At 36.1% G+C, this 18,724-nt stretch overlaps 1 protein-coding gene across 3 annotated transcripts; it reads right to left on the minus strand.

Moving 5' to 3' along the window:
* Window positions 1-204: 204 nt before the first annotated feature.
* On the minus strand, window positions 205-14,835 carry LOC144966580 (nitric oxide-associated protein 1-like). 3 transcript variants are annotated; one of them, XM_078903262.1, is made up of 10 exons: window positions 14,604-14,835; window positions 9,479-10,357; window positions 8,853-9,026; window positions 7,447-7,575; window positions 7,023-7,184; window positions 5,938-6,149; window positions 5,164-5,295; window positions 4,255-4,371; window positions 3,101-3,218; window positions 205-2,062 (listed from the first exon to the last, which is right to left on the minus strand). In XM_078903262.1, exons 2-10 carry the CDS (start codon window positions 10,347-10,349, stop codon window positions 1,848-1,850), a joined length of 2,130 nt encoding a protein of 709 aa, XP_078759388.1. In that variant the 5' UTR covers window positions 10,350-10,357; window positions 14,604-14,835; the 3' UTR covers window positions 205-1,847. The 3 variants fall into 3 exon arrangements, with proteins under 3 accessions (XP_078759388.1, XP_078759387.1, XP_078759389.1); XM_078903261.1 differs by having other exon boundaries at window positions 14,561-14,835; XM_078903263.1 differs by having other exon boundaries at window positions 1,715-2,062; window positions 14,736-14,818.
* Window positions 14,836-18,724: the final 3,889 nt, after the last annotated feature.

Below are 18,724 nucleotides of genomic sequence, written 5' to 3' on the forward strand. Positions count from 1 at the left end.
TTCACAGAATGCCAATCATATAACGGAATTTGCTCTGTTTCAAAAGAGTGTCTTCTGGCAATTGCTCAGTATAAGGGAGTGTTGTTTTGTTGTTTTGCATGAATATCGCGATTGGAGCATTGTTTTTACAGAATAATGAGACAATGATATCAACTACCCTAGAAGCATGGAATCTGAAAGTGAATCAATCCAAAACAGAATATACAAAAATCAAGAAAAATTTTAATGAATGGAAAAGTGTACGTAAACTAGGCAATTTGATCAACGAAAATGAAGACATCAGAAAACGAAAGAAGCTGGCCACCAATGCATTCAACCAACTCCAAAATTTATGGAATAGAAATAACATAATCAGTGAGAATAAACGAATACAGATTTACGAGGCACTGATTATTCCGATATTGACATATAATTGTGGAACCTGGGGCCTCACAAAAAAGAACAGAAAGTCTCGACTCATACCACCGCAAACAATTACGTCGCGTAATCGGAATCTATTGGCCAGAGACAATTACAAATACTGTTCTCTATGAAAAAACCAGGGTCCAACGCCTGAGTACAATAATAAAAGAACAGCGACAGGCTATTTGGTCACATCTTACGTCGAGAAGATAACATCCCAGCCCAAACTGCAATGACAGAATATTTCCTTCATGGCAACAAATATGTAGGGAGACCACCAACATCAATAGTAACTACCCTGAACCAGGACCTCTCTACATATCAGAAATCTCTGGATTCAGATGAAGCTGAATTAATCCCTGAAGAACTAAGAAATGCTGCAGTGCCCTCCGTACTTATGTCACAACAAGATCTTGACAGCCTCAAAACTCTGGCCCAGGATCGTGACCAATGGAAACAATTAACAACATGGATGGAGAGAGCAGCTATACTTATCGACTATGACTGAATCACACAATTCTCAGCAAGCGTCATTCGAACTGCGAAGCTTACTACTACTACTACTATTAATTAGATAATATGCACTTCTAGCACCTGGTTGAAGTAATTATCGACACACATGTCCTTATTTATTGTTCTCTAGCATTCATTATTGACAGTAAAACAACGAAATTGTATGTTTTTAAGTTATAGGGAATTTACGGTGCTTGTGATACTATTACGTCATTTCAGTGCTAGTAAAAAGGAAGATAATAGACAGGAAAAATTGCAGATATGAAGTTAAATGCACTGAAGAAAAATGAAGGCAAAGGGGACTGTGTCAAATAGGGAACAGAGGATTCCACGAGCAATCTATCTATGTGCAAATTTTTATATTACCTTAATGTCCCATCCAAGCACAAACAAAGGATCATATAATATTGTTATCACCATCATCATTATCAAGACTGAGTACAAGATAGAAATTTGACAATCAAACTTAGCCAGATAGCTGGCACCATATTCTGCAAGCTGATTGCTGTCTATCCTCTTCATTTTATAAACTCAACTCTTCTTCTGTCTATCCTCTTCATTTTATAAACTCAACTCTTCTTCTGTCTATAAATCAGTGCTGATGGTGACAAAAAAAGAAAAAGGAGGACAATTTTGAACAATTGCCAGTCCTATTTTTACTCCACTAACCCCCACATTTAGAGCAATTGAGCTGATAACATATCATTGATATTCTAGCTGACTATGGGAGAATGGAACTGCACCTTTGTTCCACCACACAACAAGTCTCTCACAGCCAGTACATTTGATTGGGGGGAAATGTAATTTTTTAAAAGGAGGAAATTCCTCCTTTGACTCCAAAATCGTGGATTTCGGTGGATCCAAGGAAAACCATCAACACCGATAAATCTGTGGTGAACCCCTCAATGGGGGGAGTAACTTGTCAGCACATTTCACATCTTGTCCTCATCGACTATTAATGGTTTCCCTGCCATAGGCAAACCAAACCGTCTAGGCCAGAAAAACGGTGTTCTTTGTATTCTCTTCCCTTTGTATTGGAGAAACCGAGGCAATATTGATGGAAGTCTCATGTGGATCCCTTTCCTTGAAGGGGTGTAAGCTATAACTTTTATGGTACATCCTGATCTTGGGGCTAAAGATACCCAACCTGGAAAAGAAGAGTAAAAATACAATACAATATTTATAGTGTGAGAGTGGTCTCTCATGGTCTAAGTCTAAACATGTTTTTAAAAAAGGCAATTTAACCATGGAATACATCATGTTCTATGAATGGAAGGATTGCATGGCGGTTTTAAGACGAGTGGGCAACTTTTTTTTTTTTTGGTATTGCTATACAGGCAGAAGTGGTGGCATGTTAATACACTCGCTACAAAATGTGGAGGTTTGAACTTGATTCTGTGTTTTTCACAACTGCTGATCTTATCACCCAGCAATAAGAGAGTAGATTGAGGAGAAAGGTCTCTTTTAAATCTGGTAAAAGGAAAGGAGACAAAGAGAGAAATTGGTCACCTTACCATAATATTATGTGGTTGACCCAGAACATTCGCTTGCAAGTCATTTTTCAGATTTCATGCATGATAATTATTTCAATTCATTACTAAATGAATCGAGACCAATTTTTCATTCTATTACAATTAGCAATCCATACACTGTGTATAATTTACAGTTAATAACTTTAGACCCAAGCAAGAAGCCCACCAATCAAATCAAACTGATATCAAATTGCTACCTACTGATATATTCTGACATCTTATTGAAAAGATATTAATCAAGAGTTGCTGCACCAGGGCTGCCAGGTAGGTTTTTAAAAATATACTTAATCAGACGAAGCAGCTCTTGGACGCTGACATAATTTCAGAAATCATTAGGAAAAGTGAATTTTGAGGTTAGGTATACAAAAATGGTTCTATTTGATAAACTTTATTACTATTTCAATATAAGCTCTTAAGTAATGATAATTGTACAATGCACACCTTAAACCAGAAAGTGCAGAGTAGATAGAGGGTTTACTGTGCAGAAGAAATACATTAAACAGTCCATTTCAAAGGCCCCACCCATCATCAAAATGTATCCATGGTGCCACTTCCAACCACAAATTTTCGTGGTTCCGTGATCATTTAGCAGCCCTACGCACATCTAATGCTGCAGAAACCAGGAAAAACATTTGCACAAGCATGATGATTACCTATAGATGAGAGTTGGACATCAGCAGCAGCCATCTTGTCATCCTCCCCTTCCAGCATTATTTCTTTCCCAACTAGAGATGGCAATCGATTCAGTCTCTCACTGTCTCCAATTGGAATCTAGACAAAATGATAGTATAGAAATGCATTGTGATCTTGTTAACGTTGTGCATAGACTATATTCTCTATCATATTATTGTTATCAAATTATTGATTGAAATGAAATGGAAAATTGGCAACTTTGTGGGAATTGTTATTTCGACTTTTAATTCTTTTTATTTTAGAATACTTCAATCTTAAATAATACTGAATTCTAAATTGATTTGATCATCAATGACATGGCACACAGACCGTTCCTCCCTTCCATTAAATTCCATTTCAATTGCCCCTCATGTCACAGAACCTGCTCCAAGTGCTTCTGTCCAAATAAGAAAGAGGGAAACTTTTACTTGTGGTCCTATGTTTTATGTTTTTAAGGGTTTTACGGCGTTTGCAACACGTTGAGGTTATATCAGCGCCAGTAAAAAGGGAGATAATGGGATGGTAAAAAGTTATAGAATTACAATTAAAGCACCCAAGAGAAAGTAAGACAAAGGGGAACTGGGAACAAATAGGGATCAGATGTAGATTCCAAGAGCATACCATCAATATACTTAGTTTGAGATCGCCTAAAAGTCTCATCCGGACACAAGCACAAGATCCAACAAAGAGGAATACACTCAAATGCTTACATTATACATTCAAAATAACAAATACAATAATACATAGCAGAGAGATGATTTACAAGGAAAAAAATATCATCTCCCAAAACATTAACTATGCATTTGACTGTTTCCCTCCCAGCCAGGGCCAGGACAAAACCAAGTAATCTTATTCCAAGACAAAGACAGAAAGCATGTTGGAAAATAGATATAAGGGGATAGAAGACACAGGATGTACCTCCCTGCACACTATGGGAGGTAGGAACCCCACCCAGCTAGTGGTCCTAAACAATGCCAGAATGAAGACAACTGCTCTGGCCTAACCTGGAACAACATTGGTGTCCATGCAGCCATGGAAGTCTTTAGGAGATGTCTTATGGAACCCATGGCTTGATGAGGATTCATGAAATGAAAAAAACAAACTCGATTCTTGATGAAGGCAAAAAGACACTCACCCCAAGTTCTTGTGTCCCAGCATGCTGAAGGTAGAAGTCATTGGCTTCCTCAATGGATACCATTCTGATTGGAATATTGGATGATGAGTGTACCACTGTCATCATGGCCTCATTGCCCTGTTAACAACAAAAGGGGAATGGGAGGAAAATGAAGAATGGTGACTTATGTTAAACGAGTAAGGTTAAGTCTCTCTCTCTCTCTCTCTCTCTCTCTCTCTCTCTCTCTCTCTCTCTCTCTCTCTCTCTCTCTCTCTCTCTCTCTCTCTCTCTCTCACTCTCAAATAGACCGGTTTCAATCACCAGTGCAGTTAAAATGATTTCTGATCACCCTGTCCATCCAAAAGTGATTGGATAGCTGAGTCTGGTGGAAAGGACCTTGTGATAGACTTTAGTCCTGTCCAAAGAGTTGAAAGTGCTACAAAATCTCCAGCTTCATGAGCCCTACGGCTCTAAAGGACCACTTTATGTGGAGGTCAAGTGGGAGAAAAATTCATAAACTATTCTTATCTATTTGTAGAAATAACAAAATGTAAGTTGAGATTATTTTGACCAGATTGTTTTATTAATTAAAACACATTCCTCCACATCTGTAAAGCGATTTGAGCACATTTAGTGGATATTGCGCTATATAAAAAGCTCAATTTATTTATTTTTTTTATTTCAATTCCTCCATTTTCAATTTCCAGATCATTTAAGGTATACAAACTTGAATCTTATAAGATATTGATTATGAGTTTTCACATGTCTTGGACCAAACGTGAATTGACTCATGACTTGCGATTTTTGAACACCAGCTAAAACCCTAATAAGGAGCTGATCCATGAAGATTTCTATTCTGTATTTATGGCACAGAACGTGACAACAAATGGAAAATGAAAGGATTCATACATAAAAGGGGGCTGAGTATACCTGTACATAGTCAAGTCTTGCCAAACCGGAAATGAAGAGGGCAGTACCAGGTTTCAGAACTACACAACGAGGGGTCATAGGATCCACAGGCTGGAGGACAGGACACTCGTCAGGTTCTAATAAATTGAATGTCTGTAAATATGGAATAAACATCTTTGTCCTTTAAAAGAACCATCTACTCGTATCAGTCCACCACCGTGTAGTAGCCTGACATAAAATCAGCTCACCACCCCCCCCCCCCCCCCCCCTCCCGATATTATTTTAAATAAAGAAAAAATTCCTCTAAAACATTAGTCTGCTTTGAAGATACTTGGTTCTCCCCAAACCACCATATATGATCATTACATTATTGCCAAAAATGTAATTAAAAAAAAAAAAAAAAAAAAGAGAGAGAGAGAGAGAGATAGAGAGAGAGAGAGAGAGAGAGAGAGAGAGAGAGAGAGAGAGAGAGAGAGAGAGAGAAGAGAGAGAGACTGAGAGAGAGAGATATGGGGGTTGGGGGGAAGAAGTGAGGGAAAATGATAAAAATAACAAATACAGAAATAACTGTTTGACATGAAAGTAATCAGAAGCATAGATGATAAGAAATTAAAAACTATCAGAGTTCACAATAGCAACTTCTGTATTTAATTAGAATAATGAGAAAGAAAAAAAATCAGGGATTTAAAAAAATCCTATCATAATCACATCCCTGTTTTCTAACCAAGCCTGTTATACATAATTAAGGGAATTTTATTTATTTTAAATCAGTTTTATTGGCAGATTTGGACTGACCTGTTCTGGGTTTATAACACCTGGGGTATCATACATCCAGTAACAGTGTTCATATTGGGAAGGGTCGAACAGCTCTGGTTTCAATTCAAAAGGGGAGGTGATGGTCCCGTCCTGACCCCCCTTGTAGGCAAAGACTTCTTGTCCCCATGGTGAATCTGAATTATCTCTATCCAACTGTCTCTGGGTCCATGTGTCAGTTGTGTTGACATTCTCTGGGTGATGGAAAGAAGGGAAAAGTACCTATATTTTCTGTTGGAGATTCTAGCAAAGCTTATGCTCACCTTAATCATTATAAATATCTAAAATTGAAAGAAATTAGATAGGATCAAATCAAATAATATCGTGTATATATATATATATATTATTTAAAATATTTACCACAATGTTTGGGGCAGTCTACATCAATGTTTCAGGCTTAATTTGCCATCTTCAGGACTTGAAGATGGCAAATTAAGCCTGAAACATTGATGTAGACTGCCCCAAACATTGTGGTAAATATTTTAAATAATAATTCGCTCCATTACTACATGTCGAGCACTTTTCGTACCATATTTGTATCAAACACGATTCAATATATATATATATATATATATATATATATATATATTATATATATATATATATATATATATATATATAATATATATATATATATATAATATGATAGCAGTAATGCTTCGTATGCCTGGGGTCGATAAAAGAGGAGGAATAAGAGGAGGTGGTGGAGGGGAAGGAAGAGGAGAAGAAGAAGCATTGAGTGTAAACTGAAGATCTTGTTCACCATTTCCTCCTATTTCTCCTCTTGTATCAACCTGAGGCATTAGAAGCATTACTAATTACTACTATCATCATATTTGACTTGATCCATCATATTTCTTTACAAATCTTTTTTTTTTAAAGAAAAGAGAATGGAATTTAAACATTTTAGTTTGCTTTATAAAATCATTAGTTACGACAAATCTCTTTAAATAACAAATCATGTGCCTTAAGTTTTAAAATGTATCAAACAAGAAATAAATGGGATAGTCTGAATACAAGACTAAATTCAAAACCATGTTATTTTTTAAAAGCTGAGGATCAATTACCCGTCAATTCCCAAGCCTTTTGTTTCTTCTTCTCCTTTTGTCTTTCCAATTTTTGTTCTTCTTTCTTGATTGCTACCTCTTGTTTCAACCTGGTGTGTCTCAGTGCCAGCGTGCGAGGTGTTGGGTTCATGATAGGGAACTTCAGCAGATTCAGTGTTGTTCCTTTGGAAAATTTAAAGAAATTTGAAGAATTAAAGCATTCCTAGCAAGATATTAAGACTTTGCTGCCTTGGTTTTACAAAATGGAGCAAACACCATGTCACCATAATGTTCTTGTTCCAAACAAATTTGGAGTAAATAATTTGGTAAAATAAAAACAATAAATCGAATGTTAACAAAAATAAAATGTATTATAAAAAAGGATGTAGCTTAACACTTGTAACAAAATAAGCTTAAAAACCACAACTCAAAGGTGACTTCTTACCAGGCCACACAGAGACTGTCGCTCTCTGAATTAAATCTCTTGCTCTGTGCCTGCAGTAGTCTGATGCCAACAGGGTGTTGAATAGTGATGACTTGCCTGCATTTGCTGTGCCCACAATGAACACATCCGCTATGGAGGAAAACAACACTATTACTTACTGAAACTCAATTCTGTTGTTTTGAAACAAAATTAGTGAACTTTTGGAATACTTGGCAACATAATCAAAATTTTTTTTTTTTTTTAAATATCCATACAGTGGAAAGCGCATGCATAGCAGACAATGATATATGAACACAGACCAATGATAGCCTGATCAACACATACCCTCAAGACTGGCAAATCTCTTTTCATATTCCCTCCCTCCAATTGAGCCAAGGGTACTATGTCATAATTGATGAAAATGTTAAAACTAGCTCTATGACCACAGAAGAGTCATAAATTAGTTTGTTTAGTTGTTTTTCCATTTGTTCTGAAAGGTTTTATGGCACTTGCAACTCTTTAATTAAGGTCATTTTAGTGCCTCTAAAAAAGATGATACAATGGAATGGTAAAAGATTTAGTTCTAGCCATCAAGTAACAAAGAGACACATAAATCACAGGAGACCAGTTCAACAGGGATCATAAGTAGATCACAGAGCAATAAATATACTTTTGTAGCTAGTCTGAAACCACCCTGAGGTCTACACTGACACTGCTAAAAAATCTCTACCAAAAGGGACCAAAGGATGGTTTCCAACTCAGTAATAGAATAAGAATCTAACAATGACATCATCTTTAACGGAGAGATGATTTTTAAGATACACATATAATCTCTCGCAAGACGATTATTCCACCAGACTAGTTCTCTTGGCTTTAGGTCGAAAGATAATGGGTCTAAAGCCCTGTTGAAGCACAAGGATTTAATTTCCTCTTATGACTCAATGAAGTTTTAAAGACCTCATTACAGACTTAAGCAGAAAGATTTTAAAAAGATGAAGTCAACTTTTAAATTTACAATCATAGCTGCCAGTGGGGAATTTTATAAAAGGAGGAAAACTTCCTGATAATCGGGATAAAGTAGGTATTAAAAGGTATGATATAACTGCCTCTATTCAAAATGGAACATATTTCACATTGTCTCTTTGGTTAGCAGTCAATAAAATATCAGAAAACAGTCTAAACCATAGGAGGGTGCACATTGTTCTTTTAGAGATAATATGTGCATGATGGCAGGAATCACCATCAACATTCAAATGATGAAGAGCCAATTCATCAGAATAGCTTGGAAAATCAAAATAGCAGAAATCTGATAATTAGAGGACATCTGTCAACTGTGATATTTTGATAAATTTTTGTTTTTTTAAATTACTTATCTCTATTATTGAAATTATGCTTGACATATATATAAAATCTTTGAGGGTCTTTACCTTTCATTTTGTAAAATGTAAAGAGAAAACTAATCAGCCTCTCAATTCCAAAGCCGGTCTTGGCGCTGATCAGCATGACTTTCCTAATATTCTTCAGACCCGAGTCACGACATGCCTGCATTATTGCCTCTCTCAAAGAAACCAAATACTGCTTGCTATCAGGTGCTATCAAGTCTACCTGAAATTGATACATAAAGACCATTGGGAGTGTAATGAGAACAAAGTTGTAGCTTCTAGCTTGTAAGAATTATTGTAACCATCCTAACTCTTTCATGTCGACATCTGTAAACTTCTTACTCAAGGTGTATTAGATTACACACTACATGTCATCAGACTTATATTGTTTGTTTTTAAGGGTTTTACAGCACTTGCAACACATTAAGGTCATATCAGCGCCAGTAAAAAGGAAGAAAATGGGCTAGTAAAAAATTATAGTGGTAAGATGAGTTTATTTACCACAATAGTACCCTGGTGTCCTGATTGACAATTCTTGTTTACTCTTTTCAGTCAATAAAAATAATCTTTAGAATTAATTTTTTTTCCCTTTACTATAAGGGTCAGATGGAAACGTAATTATTTGCTCCCAGTAGTCAATAAGGGTAGAAATCAAAACAGATTCATTGCACCTACCTTGTTACCAACAATCACAAGAGGATGTTTGTGTCCAATGTAGGATGCCAAATTAGGTACAATGCTTCCTGGAATATCCATGACATCTACCACCATGACAACAACTGATCTTGTCTGCTTGATTTCTGAAATAATCTGTGCATAATCCTGGGCATCAGAAGTAACCTCCACAAATGCATCACAGTGTTGGATGTAGTGACATCGCTGACATACTGATGATCTTAGTTCTGATTCAGAAAGCAGTTTGAACCTCTCACTTGGCAAAAACCCAGGAATGGTTCGATGCTGACAGTGAAGTAATGCCCCACATCCAACACAAGGAATATTACTTACAGGATGTGTTCGATCCTCTGTACCAAGTAGGGGAGATGGTTTTGGTTGTGAATGCAACTCGTTTTTAAGTATGATATTTTCAATAAAGCCTTCTCCATCTATAGTTTCCTTGGATAGAGAAGGTATAATGTTCTCATCAAAATTTACTATTTCAGATGAATCATTAAAAACATTGTTAACTTCAGAGTTAATTTCTTTAGAGAAACTTTCCAGTTCTGAGCGTAATTCTTTTACAGATTTTATTCTTGCCTTTCTTTCCTGCTCAAATTGCTCACTTTCTGTCCTTTTTTGTGACTGAAATATCCTTTGAGCAATCAAAGACTGGGGTCTGGTATTGTCACGATTGTCTTTGTCTTTTGGTGCGATTTTAAAACCTGCTGGCAACTGGGCATGTTTTAGTCTTTTACAAACAATGTTTTGGTCCCAATTAGTCCCTTTGTTTGTATTTCTGTGCAACATATAACAAACATATAGAGGTTGTTTTGCCTCTGGTGAGGCTTGATGCAGCAGTCTTGTAATGCTTCTTTGAAACATTACTGAAACTGAGAAAAAATAAATGGGGAAAAGTGAAAAGGCAGAATTATGAATACTTAACACATTGCATTTAATGCATGCAACAAAATGTAAAATGAACTCTTTAAGAAAATGACTTTGCAATCATTTGGTTACAAGGGTTAGTCTAGCTAGCAAGGCACACACTTAAACTTGACATCCTTTTCGTGACTATAGAAACTGGGTCAGAGTTTGGCTCCATGTGCCATAATACTCTGAAGAACTATTATATTACATATATATATATATATATATATATATATATATATATATATATATATATATATATATATATATATATATATATATATATATATATATATATATATATATACAATGAAACAGAGAGTGAGAGTGAGAGAGAGAGGGAGAGAGAGAGAGAGAGAGAGAGAGAGAGAGAGAGAGAGAGAGAGAGAGAGAGAGAGAGAGAGAGAGAGAGAGAGAGAGAAATAGAGAGAGAGAGAGAGAGAGATTTAATTAAATTTCATTTATTTATTTAAATAAAATCACTTCAAGCTCTAATAATCATAATCTATGAAAATTTAATTTGAGTCTATAACACAGGTATTTCATTCCTTTAGAACTTCGTCTTCATCATTCACATCTTATGTCTAAAGTCTAAAGCAAAAGTGTACATTTGGTGTAAAGTAAAGTGCTATTATACGGTGATGTTGAAGGTCATACAGTGCCTTGTGGTCTATTCTACGGCACTTGAGGAAAGAAGATGGATGTTCGGTATCATCAAAGAGCAATGTGACCAAAGGTGGTGGATGGTTGTGAAGACAAAAGGCCCACAGGCAGAGGACTGGGCAACAAGCACAAGGCCCAGGCCCAGTAGAAGAATTTCTATGGCCGACACTCAGGGAAGACCCATGATCATATTTCAAATGATGTTCCATAGGAACCCATAGATATTTATTAAACTAATATACATTATACTTATGATATCAAATATACATAGACATATGATACATAAGAATACAAATTCAATAGGTTCAAAATTGAAATAATCAGGAGTCGTATTTATACTCCACTATTTCAATATGCAATATTTTTGACAGTTAAGAGGAAGTTAAGTATTAATAAAGATAATATCCACAAGAGATGCTTTAAATGTTTCAAATTATATCTTTAAAAAATAAGATAGAATTAATGTAAAAAAGAATTAATTCAATGCAAAGGTCTAAAACAAAAAGAGCCTAAATATGGATAGCTTCCCTTGCTCTGAGATTTTATCATTTGGCGAAAAATCTGGAGTCTGGAGGAAAAATAACCAAAAATCCCCGAAATTGTTCTGCTGCTTTCTAGTGGTCATAAAGAGAGTTTAAAAATAATAATATTTCAGGTACTTTTATTTGTTAACTTAGCTGCTTTTGCGTGATAGAGATAAAATTTGGGATATCTAACGCTGCAGAAAAGCTGAAGGCTGTATATATTATATAGCTAGTATATATAGTGGATATTGCACTTTATAAAAGCTCACATTATATCGATTGCAAATCTAAATCGACAAAATTATTGAACTGGCATGGCGGATTTTTGCATCGCTTGCAGCCGCAAAAAATCCCTGATTTGCATTCACAGTCTGATTCCAGCCTGTAGACAAGTGCCGATTAGCCATTGGAAAAGTGAAGCGCTGGTATGGGTTTAAATTTGAAAAAGACAATTTCACATAATCACTGTTGCATTATTTTTTCACAGTACAGTAGAACATGAAAGTAACGTACTCGGAAATAGCGAGAACTCGGCAATAGCGAGTAAAATCTAAATCCCCGTTTTTTTCTCTTATTTGAGTCAATAAAATTAGCATGCAAGTAGCGAGTATGAAAAAGAGGTCAACTCGGAAATAACGAGCATTTCCTGCCCCAGCCTAGGACTTCGAACGAAGTAAAGCAAAACACCAGACAAGGGCGATTTAAATATTTTTAGCTAGCTTCTTTTCTTTTCTTATTTTTCGTTACGAGTAATATTACATAGTAGCCTAGTCTAGAGTACATAATAGGCGAAACAAATTTGGGTGGGGGTTGGGTGTGTGTGTTTGTGTGCGTGTGGGGGTCAATTATTCACTCAATGTGGTGCCGCGCGAGGTAAGCACTGGCAGCCAACATGTCAACATGCCTTACTTCGCAGCATCGGTCAGCGAGTCGCATTCGTTAACGAACGACACGATCAGCGAGAGAGGGAGCGTGGAACCATCATTTCAGTGGGTCAGTGATTGAGTGATGGGCTTGCTTACCTCATCAAACATGCCTAGTGCATACAAAAACTCGCACACACACATACATGAAATCTTGATGGAAATGGAAGGGGTGGATCAACTTCAACCTGTGGCCATCATTACGTAGTTAACGAAGGCCGTGTTCAACCCCGCCCTCACCCCACTTTATCCACACAGTCATTTGCACGCACACACACACACACACACACACACACACATTGTCTTTCCATATTTTTGTACGGCCGAGTGACCTTTCCTGGCAACTTGGGAATAGCGAGAACTCGGAAATAGCGAGTAATCAGGAGTGGACCCGTCGAACTCGCTATTTCCGAGTTCTACTGTATCTGAACGGTTCTGGTATCATTTTAAAGAACAGAGATCAAGCTTTCTTTTAATGTGATTGAAAACAATGTAGGTAAATTATGATTTGATAAAAAATTACGTCATTTTAAAACTTTTGTAATTTTTTTCAAAAAATTGAGATAGCAAAAAAAATTTACAAAATGCATCTAGAAAATTCATTTATCTGTGTCTAAGTCAAATTTCATCAAGATTGAAGGCAGCTTAGTATGTTTAATTTTGACCAAAAGTGACCAACCCTCTTTTCTCTATGCTTAAGTCCCGTTTCAATCAGTAGTCACCTTGAGGCTGTCCAGTGGGGGAATTCTCGGTCACAAATTTTGAGCTAAGAACGAAGTGTTTATTTGCAGTAGTACTGAGAATAGTGGGGCCACCGTGGAACAACTATTCACAGTAGTAAAAGCTCTCCCGTCTCTGAAAATTAGTCTTTGTCCCCTCACTGAACACAACACTATTTTCTGTTCAAAATGGCCAGTTGTCGAATGGCTTGAATTTGAATGAATATGTGTTAGTTTGAGAAGAAAAGAAAAGGAGGGATGATTGAAAAATTTTGTGTGATGAGAATTGAGATTTTGAGCGTATCAACTTTTCCTTCAAGTCTGGAACTTGACAAAATCGTGTTTTGTTTTATTTTCCCAATCCAATCCATGAAAATTTCCCCATTCCCACTCCATCTCTCCGACTTGATCATTCGTTCACCTCTTGAAATCTATTAGCTTATCTGTCAGATTACTTTAATGAGAATAGTTCCGTCCCCGTTTATTGTTTTATTTACAGTTAGTTAAATATGTTTTATAAAGTTCCAGGAATATCTCTCTCTCTCTCTCTCTCTCCTCTCTCTCTCTCTCTCTCTCTCTCTCTCTCTCTCTCGCCGTTGCTTGACTCATATCTTAGTGCTCCTGCAAATAATAGAAGTTACCATCAATAAACTACCTTGACTACTACAGCCACCACCACATCAGTATTATTACTACTACTACCACATCAGCATCATTATCCTTACAGTTATCATCACTACCACTACTACATCATCAACACCATCATTACAATCACAACCACCATCACTACACAACAGACACACCGTGATAGTCAACGAAACGCAAAATAATAATAATAGTATTTTTTTAAAAATAAATAAATAATAATATTTTTGTTAATTAAAAAAAAAAAAATAATAGTAATAATAATAATGTAGTTTATTTATATTTCGCGGCCGTTCCTCTATACAATAAAACTCTAGGTTTGAACTTGAAGGCTACTCGGCTACTACTACTCACTACTGCAAATAACTGAAATTAATGATATCTACTAGAGCAGTACTACTGCGAATAACGAATACGAACGATATCCGATATCTACTATTTGCAGTACTACAGCGAATAACGAAAACGACCGCCATCTACTATTTGCAGTACTACTGCGAGGTGGCCTTTTGCATTGGCAATGGCAATGCAATAGTAAATTTTGAGTAGAGTTGAGTAAAATCATCATAACTTGGAACCGTTTACCCTAGATCTAAAAGTAAGGTACCATATGAAATGCCTTTTAAAGCCCCACCTGTCTATGTAAGAAATAATTATCAATTTTTATTTTTGAAAAAAATATCAAACTAGACCTATTTACAGTGCAGGTCTGAGTCTGAGGTGGACACCACTGACCACTGTCACTGAGGAGCAATCGTGGGAACTGGAACCACGCACGGGGTATGATGTGAAGGAATATGGCATTCCATTGCCATTAATAGAGTTTAAGTGAGACTCTGGTGGCTAATGCTGTGATAATCGTTATACCTTTTATCACATTAAAGAATAGCGTTTTAACATAAGGCTAAAGTTTACAAAAGTTGTATTTTCAAGGTTTATTTTCATGTTTGTTTACTTTCAGTTTGGTAAAGTTTATTGGTGGGCTCTATTGGAAATCCTGATCGATACTACTCATTACTCATTAGGGTTGAAATTAGCAGTGAGTAGATACTTTTTTGCGCTCGATAATCATAACATAGCATCTTACTTTGCAATTATTTAAAATTAAATTAATTTTCTATTCTCAAAAAGGCAAATTAGCCACACACACACAAAATACACGTTCAACCTGCCACTTCTATGCCAAATGAGCAACTGTTCTAGTCAACGAGGAATCATATATTTATTCATAACGCCTAAAGACTAAAGGCAACGGATACAGGTCTGACATCCGAACCTGCTTATGGCATGGGCCTAGTTTAACATTGTTGCAATGGACAACTGTTTGCATCATTTTTTGAGATTTCCATTACAACAATGAGTCCTTAAGGAACTATGTTACTAGACCTGCAAATAAGTGCCTGTCGGCTCAATGCCTTCTGCCCTCACAGTCCATTAATTAATGTTTGAGGATTTCAAGGAATGGTTTTGGTAGGTCAATTTTTCAACGTAAAGATCAAAGGGGGGTGACTAAAACAATTATATAACGCAATTTATGCTCAATATTTTTGTTTTCAAATATCAAATAAGTTATTTGGTACTAAAACCCGTTATTTGATAGATTCTTTTTAGTATCGATTAAGGCCCATATTTCGCACACTTTCGTTTTTATTCAAAGCCTAATGGGAGACTATTACCGAATCAAATTGAAAATGAAAATTAGTTAAAAACTGATTTACTTCCCTTCCACCTCGCCAACATGCTTTCGCGGTGTTCTGTGTTGGTCTCATGACCTCAAGAAATCACAAAAGGGACTCAAGATAGATATATGTAGTATGTTTGAAACCACTAATTATTGGAGTGGTGGATGGCGTCGATAGTAGAGTATCTCTCGCGGCCAGACGGAGCTTGCCGTAGCAGTCGGGTCTGGGGTTCATCTCCCCATCACCGTAAACGTTTTTTATTCTCTATGGTCTTCTGGAACTTCTCGACTCATTTTTTCAATTCAATTCAATTCAAATATTTATTTATTGTCGGCATTTTAAAGATGTTTCATAGATAATGTAGTCAGGCTAATAGAAACCTTTGACCGACATAGGTTATAACACATAGTGCATAAAAATACATAGTAATACATTTTCCTTTAAAACATTCCCTCATCAAGATTCCAATCATGACACACAAAGAAAAGTAACATATATATATATGTACGGTTAGATTAATTACAAATATTACATTTGCATGGCTGGCCATTCCATGAGAGGATATGATTTTTGAAAACATTAAAATTTGAAATTTTCCTGATGTGCTCGGGAAGTTCATTCCAAAGCATAGCAGCAGAATATCTGAAAGATCTTTTGCTATAAGACGTTGTTCTGACCCTTGGAATATCAAGGAGGTTTGAATATCTAAAATTGTATCTGTTATTTTTCAAAATGACCATATCAGATAGACAAGGAGGAGCAATGTTGTATAAAAGTTTAAACGTTTCCAAAGCAATTGTTCTCATTTGTCTTATTTGTAGGGAGGGGACTTTGGCCTTTGAAAGTAATTGGTCGTAGGATCTTTTGTCATCTTCATAAATAAAACGCAGTGCTCTTTCTTGTATCTTTTCAAGTTTATCACAATTTGTTTTAGAACAGAAATGCCAAGCTAGTGGACAGAAATTGAAATTTGACAATACAAAAGAGTGAAATATTGTTAACTTGTTCAATTTTGAAAGGTATTTTCCAAGCCTTTTTAAGACATTTAATTGCTGAGAAGCTTTACGGCAGATGGTTTTAATGTGTAAATCAAATTTTAGTTGGTAGTCTATGTCGATCCCTAGTAATTTTACAACTTCTTCACATGTAGTACTTGCAGTTCCAATATGGAACGCGGGTTTCTTTGTGTGTGTTTTTGTACCTACTGCAATTGCCTGGAATTTGTCCTGGTTTGCTTGCATGCAATTTATTTCGAACCACTTGATAAGAATTTCGCTTTCATTTTCAATAGTTTTTAAAAGCATATCAAAATTTGAATGAGAATATGACAGGGTATTATCGTCAGCATAATTATATAATTTCCCCTCTCTGATAAAGTAAAATATATCATTTATAAAAATGTTAAAAAGTAATGGTCCAAGAATTGATCCCTGTGGAACGCCTTTTTTAATGCCTGCCCACTCGCTCACAGCATCCTCTAGTTTTATTTGTTGTTTTCTTCCGCTCAAGTAATTTTCAATTAGATAAAGAGCTTTTTGTTCTAGCCCATAGGCAGCTAGTTTAGCAATAAGAATGTTGTGAGGCAAGCAGTCAAAAGCCTTCGAAAGGTCCATGAGGATTGCAGCGACATATTTGTTATTGTCTAATGCCTCTTTCCAATCTTCAATTAATCGCAAAAGTGTTGTTTGGCAACCATGGCCTTTACGAAAAGCACACAAGTAGTCATTAAAAATGTCATCGAAATATTTTGATAATTGCTGAAATATAATTTTTTCAAATACTTTGGAAACAACAGGTAGAATGCTAACAGGACGATCGTTTTTTCACATTTAGAGGAGCTTGTTTTTTATATAAAGGCGTGACTTGTGCTAATTTCAATTGATCAGGAAACACACCAAAAGAAATTGATTTGTTAATTAGATTCATTATTGGTTCAGCCAGCACGGGGGAGCCAGCTTTGTCTGGCCGGAAAATTGTCAAAACCAGTTGCTTTCTTAATATTGATATTGTTGATAACTTTCTGGACAGTGTGTGAATCAGTTTTTTTTTGAATTCAAATTTAGGAAGGTCAGGTAAGTTTTCTTTGATGGATTTGATGCTTGGGTGAGTTTCTTGATAAAAAACAACGTCTTTACCAATGTCATTTGCAACATTTACAAAGAAAGAGTTAAAATTGTTACAGATATCACCAACATTATTCAATATCTTATCACCATCTTGAAGTACAATCTTTTGTTGATCTTTGTTGTGCTTCTTCGATAAGAATGGTTTGACCGTTGGCCAGAAATCTTTTGACTTCTGTCCTCCGGTGCACCTTTCTAAGAAGTAACGTTTTATTGAACTTCTTTTTGATTTTACCACATAATTTCGTTGTTCTTCCTTGTAATTTCATTTCTTTTTAATTGTCAACGCAAATGCCTACTTCATTCACTATTTTCATTTGTGACCCTCCGTCTCAAAAGGGTATTATATCAGGATGAAGAGGGCCTTTAGAGTGATAATAAATAATACTATGTCCTTTGAGTTTTTTGCAATATCAAGAGATAGTATTTACTCTCCACTATAATGAATAGAAGTTAACCTCAAGTTTCATATTTATTTTGTTGCTATAATTTCAATTAACGGGAGTTGGATTATCCCTTCATACCGCACTTTTGATACTTTGGGTCACTTTTATTTGCCTAGCCGGCCATAAAAAGGTAAATTCCAGGTCATGCAGTAAATTCCCCCGACAAACTTATATTATTTGGGAAAGTGAGTGGAGCAGGCACTTATGTTGGTAACAACAAGAGATGAAGTGAGGAGAAAAGTGCCAGAAGACAATAGAGAATTACAATTTTTTCGCGGCGGTGATGAGGTTTGAACCTGCGACCTTATTGGTACGACAACTCCGCCTGGCCGGTGAGAGCGTGACTCTACCGTATGAGCTATCCACGAACTATCTATTATTTGACTACACGCAGGTAGGTACTAATTGCGGGCACAGGTGGGCACTCATTCCATGCGCGTGTTGTCCATATGTATCGTGTGATGACCACCTGTCCTGAATATCATGAACAAGACAGTTTTCGACTGCAGACGTCGATTACACGGGGTGATCTCTGTTGACAATAATATACAATTGTCTGTCGTCGGAATAAAAGTGAAACTCCAAGTCAATCGTTTTGGTGATAT

The sequence above is a fragment of the Berghia stephanieae genome, chromosome 2 (genome assembly GCF_034508935.2).
Source record: "Berghia stephanieae isolate SIO BIC M18660-M18661 chromosome 2, UCSD_Bste_1.3, whole genome shotgun sequence".
NCBI classification, from domain to species: Eukaryota; Metazoa; Mollusca; class Gastropoda; order Nudibranchia; family Aeolidiidae; genus Berghia; species Berghia stephanieae.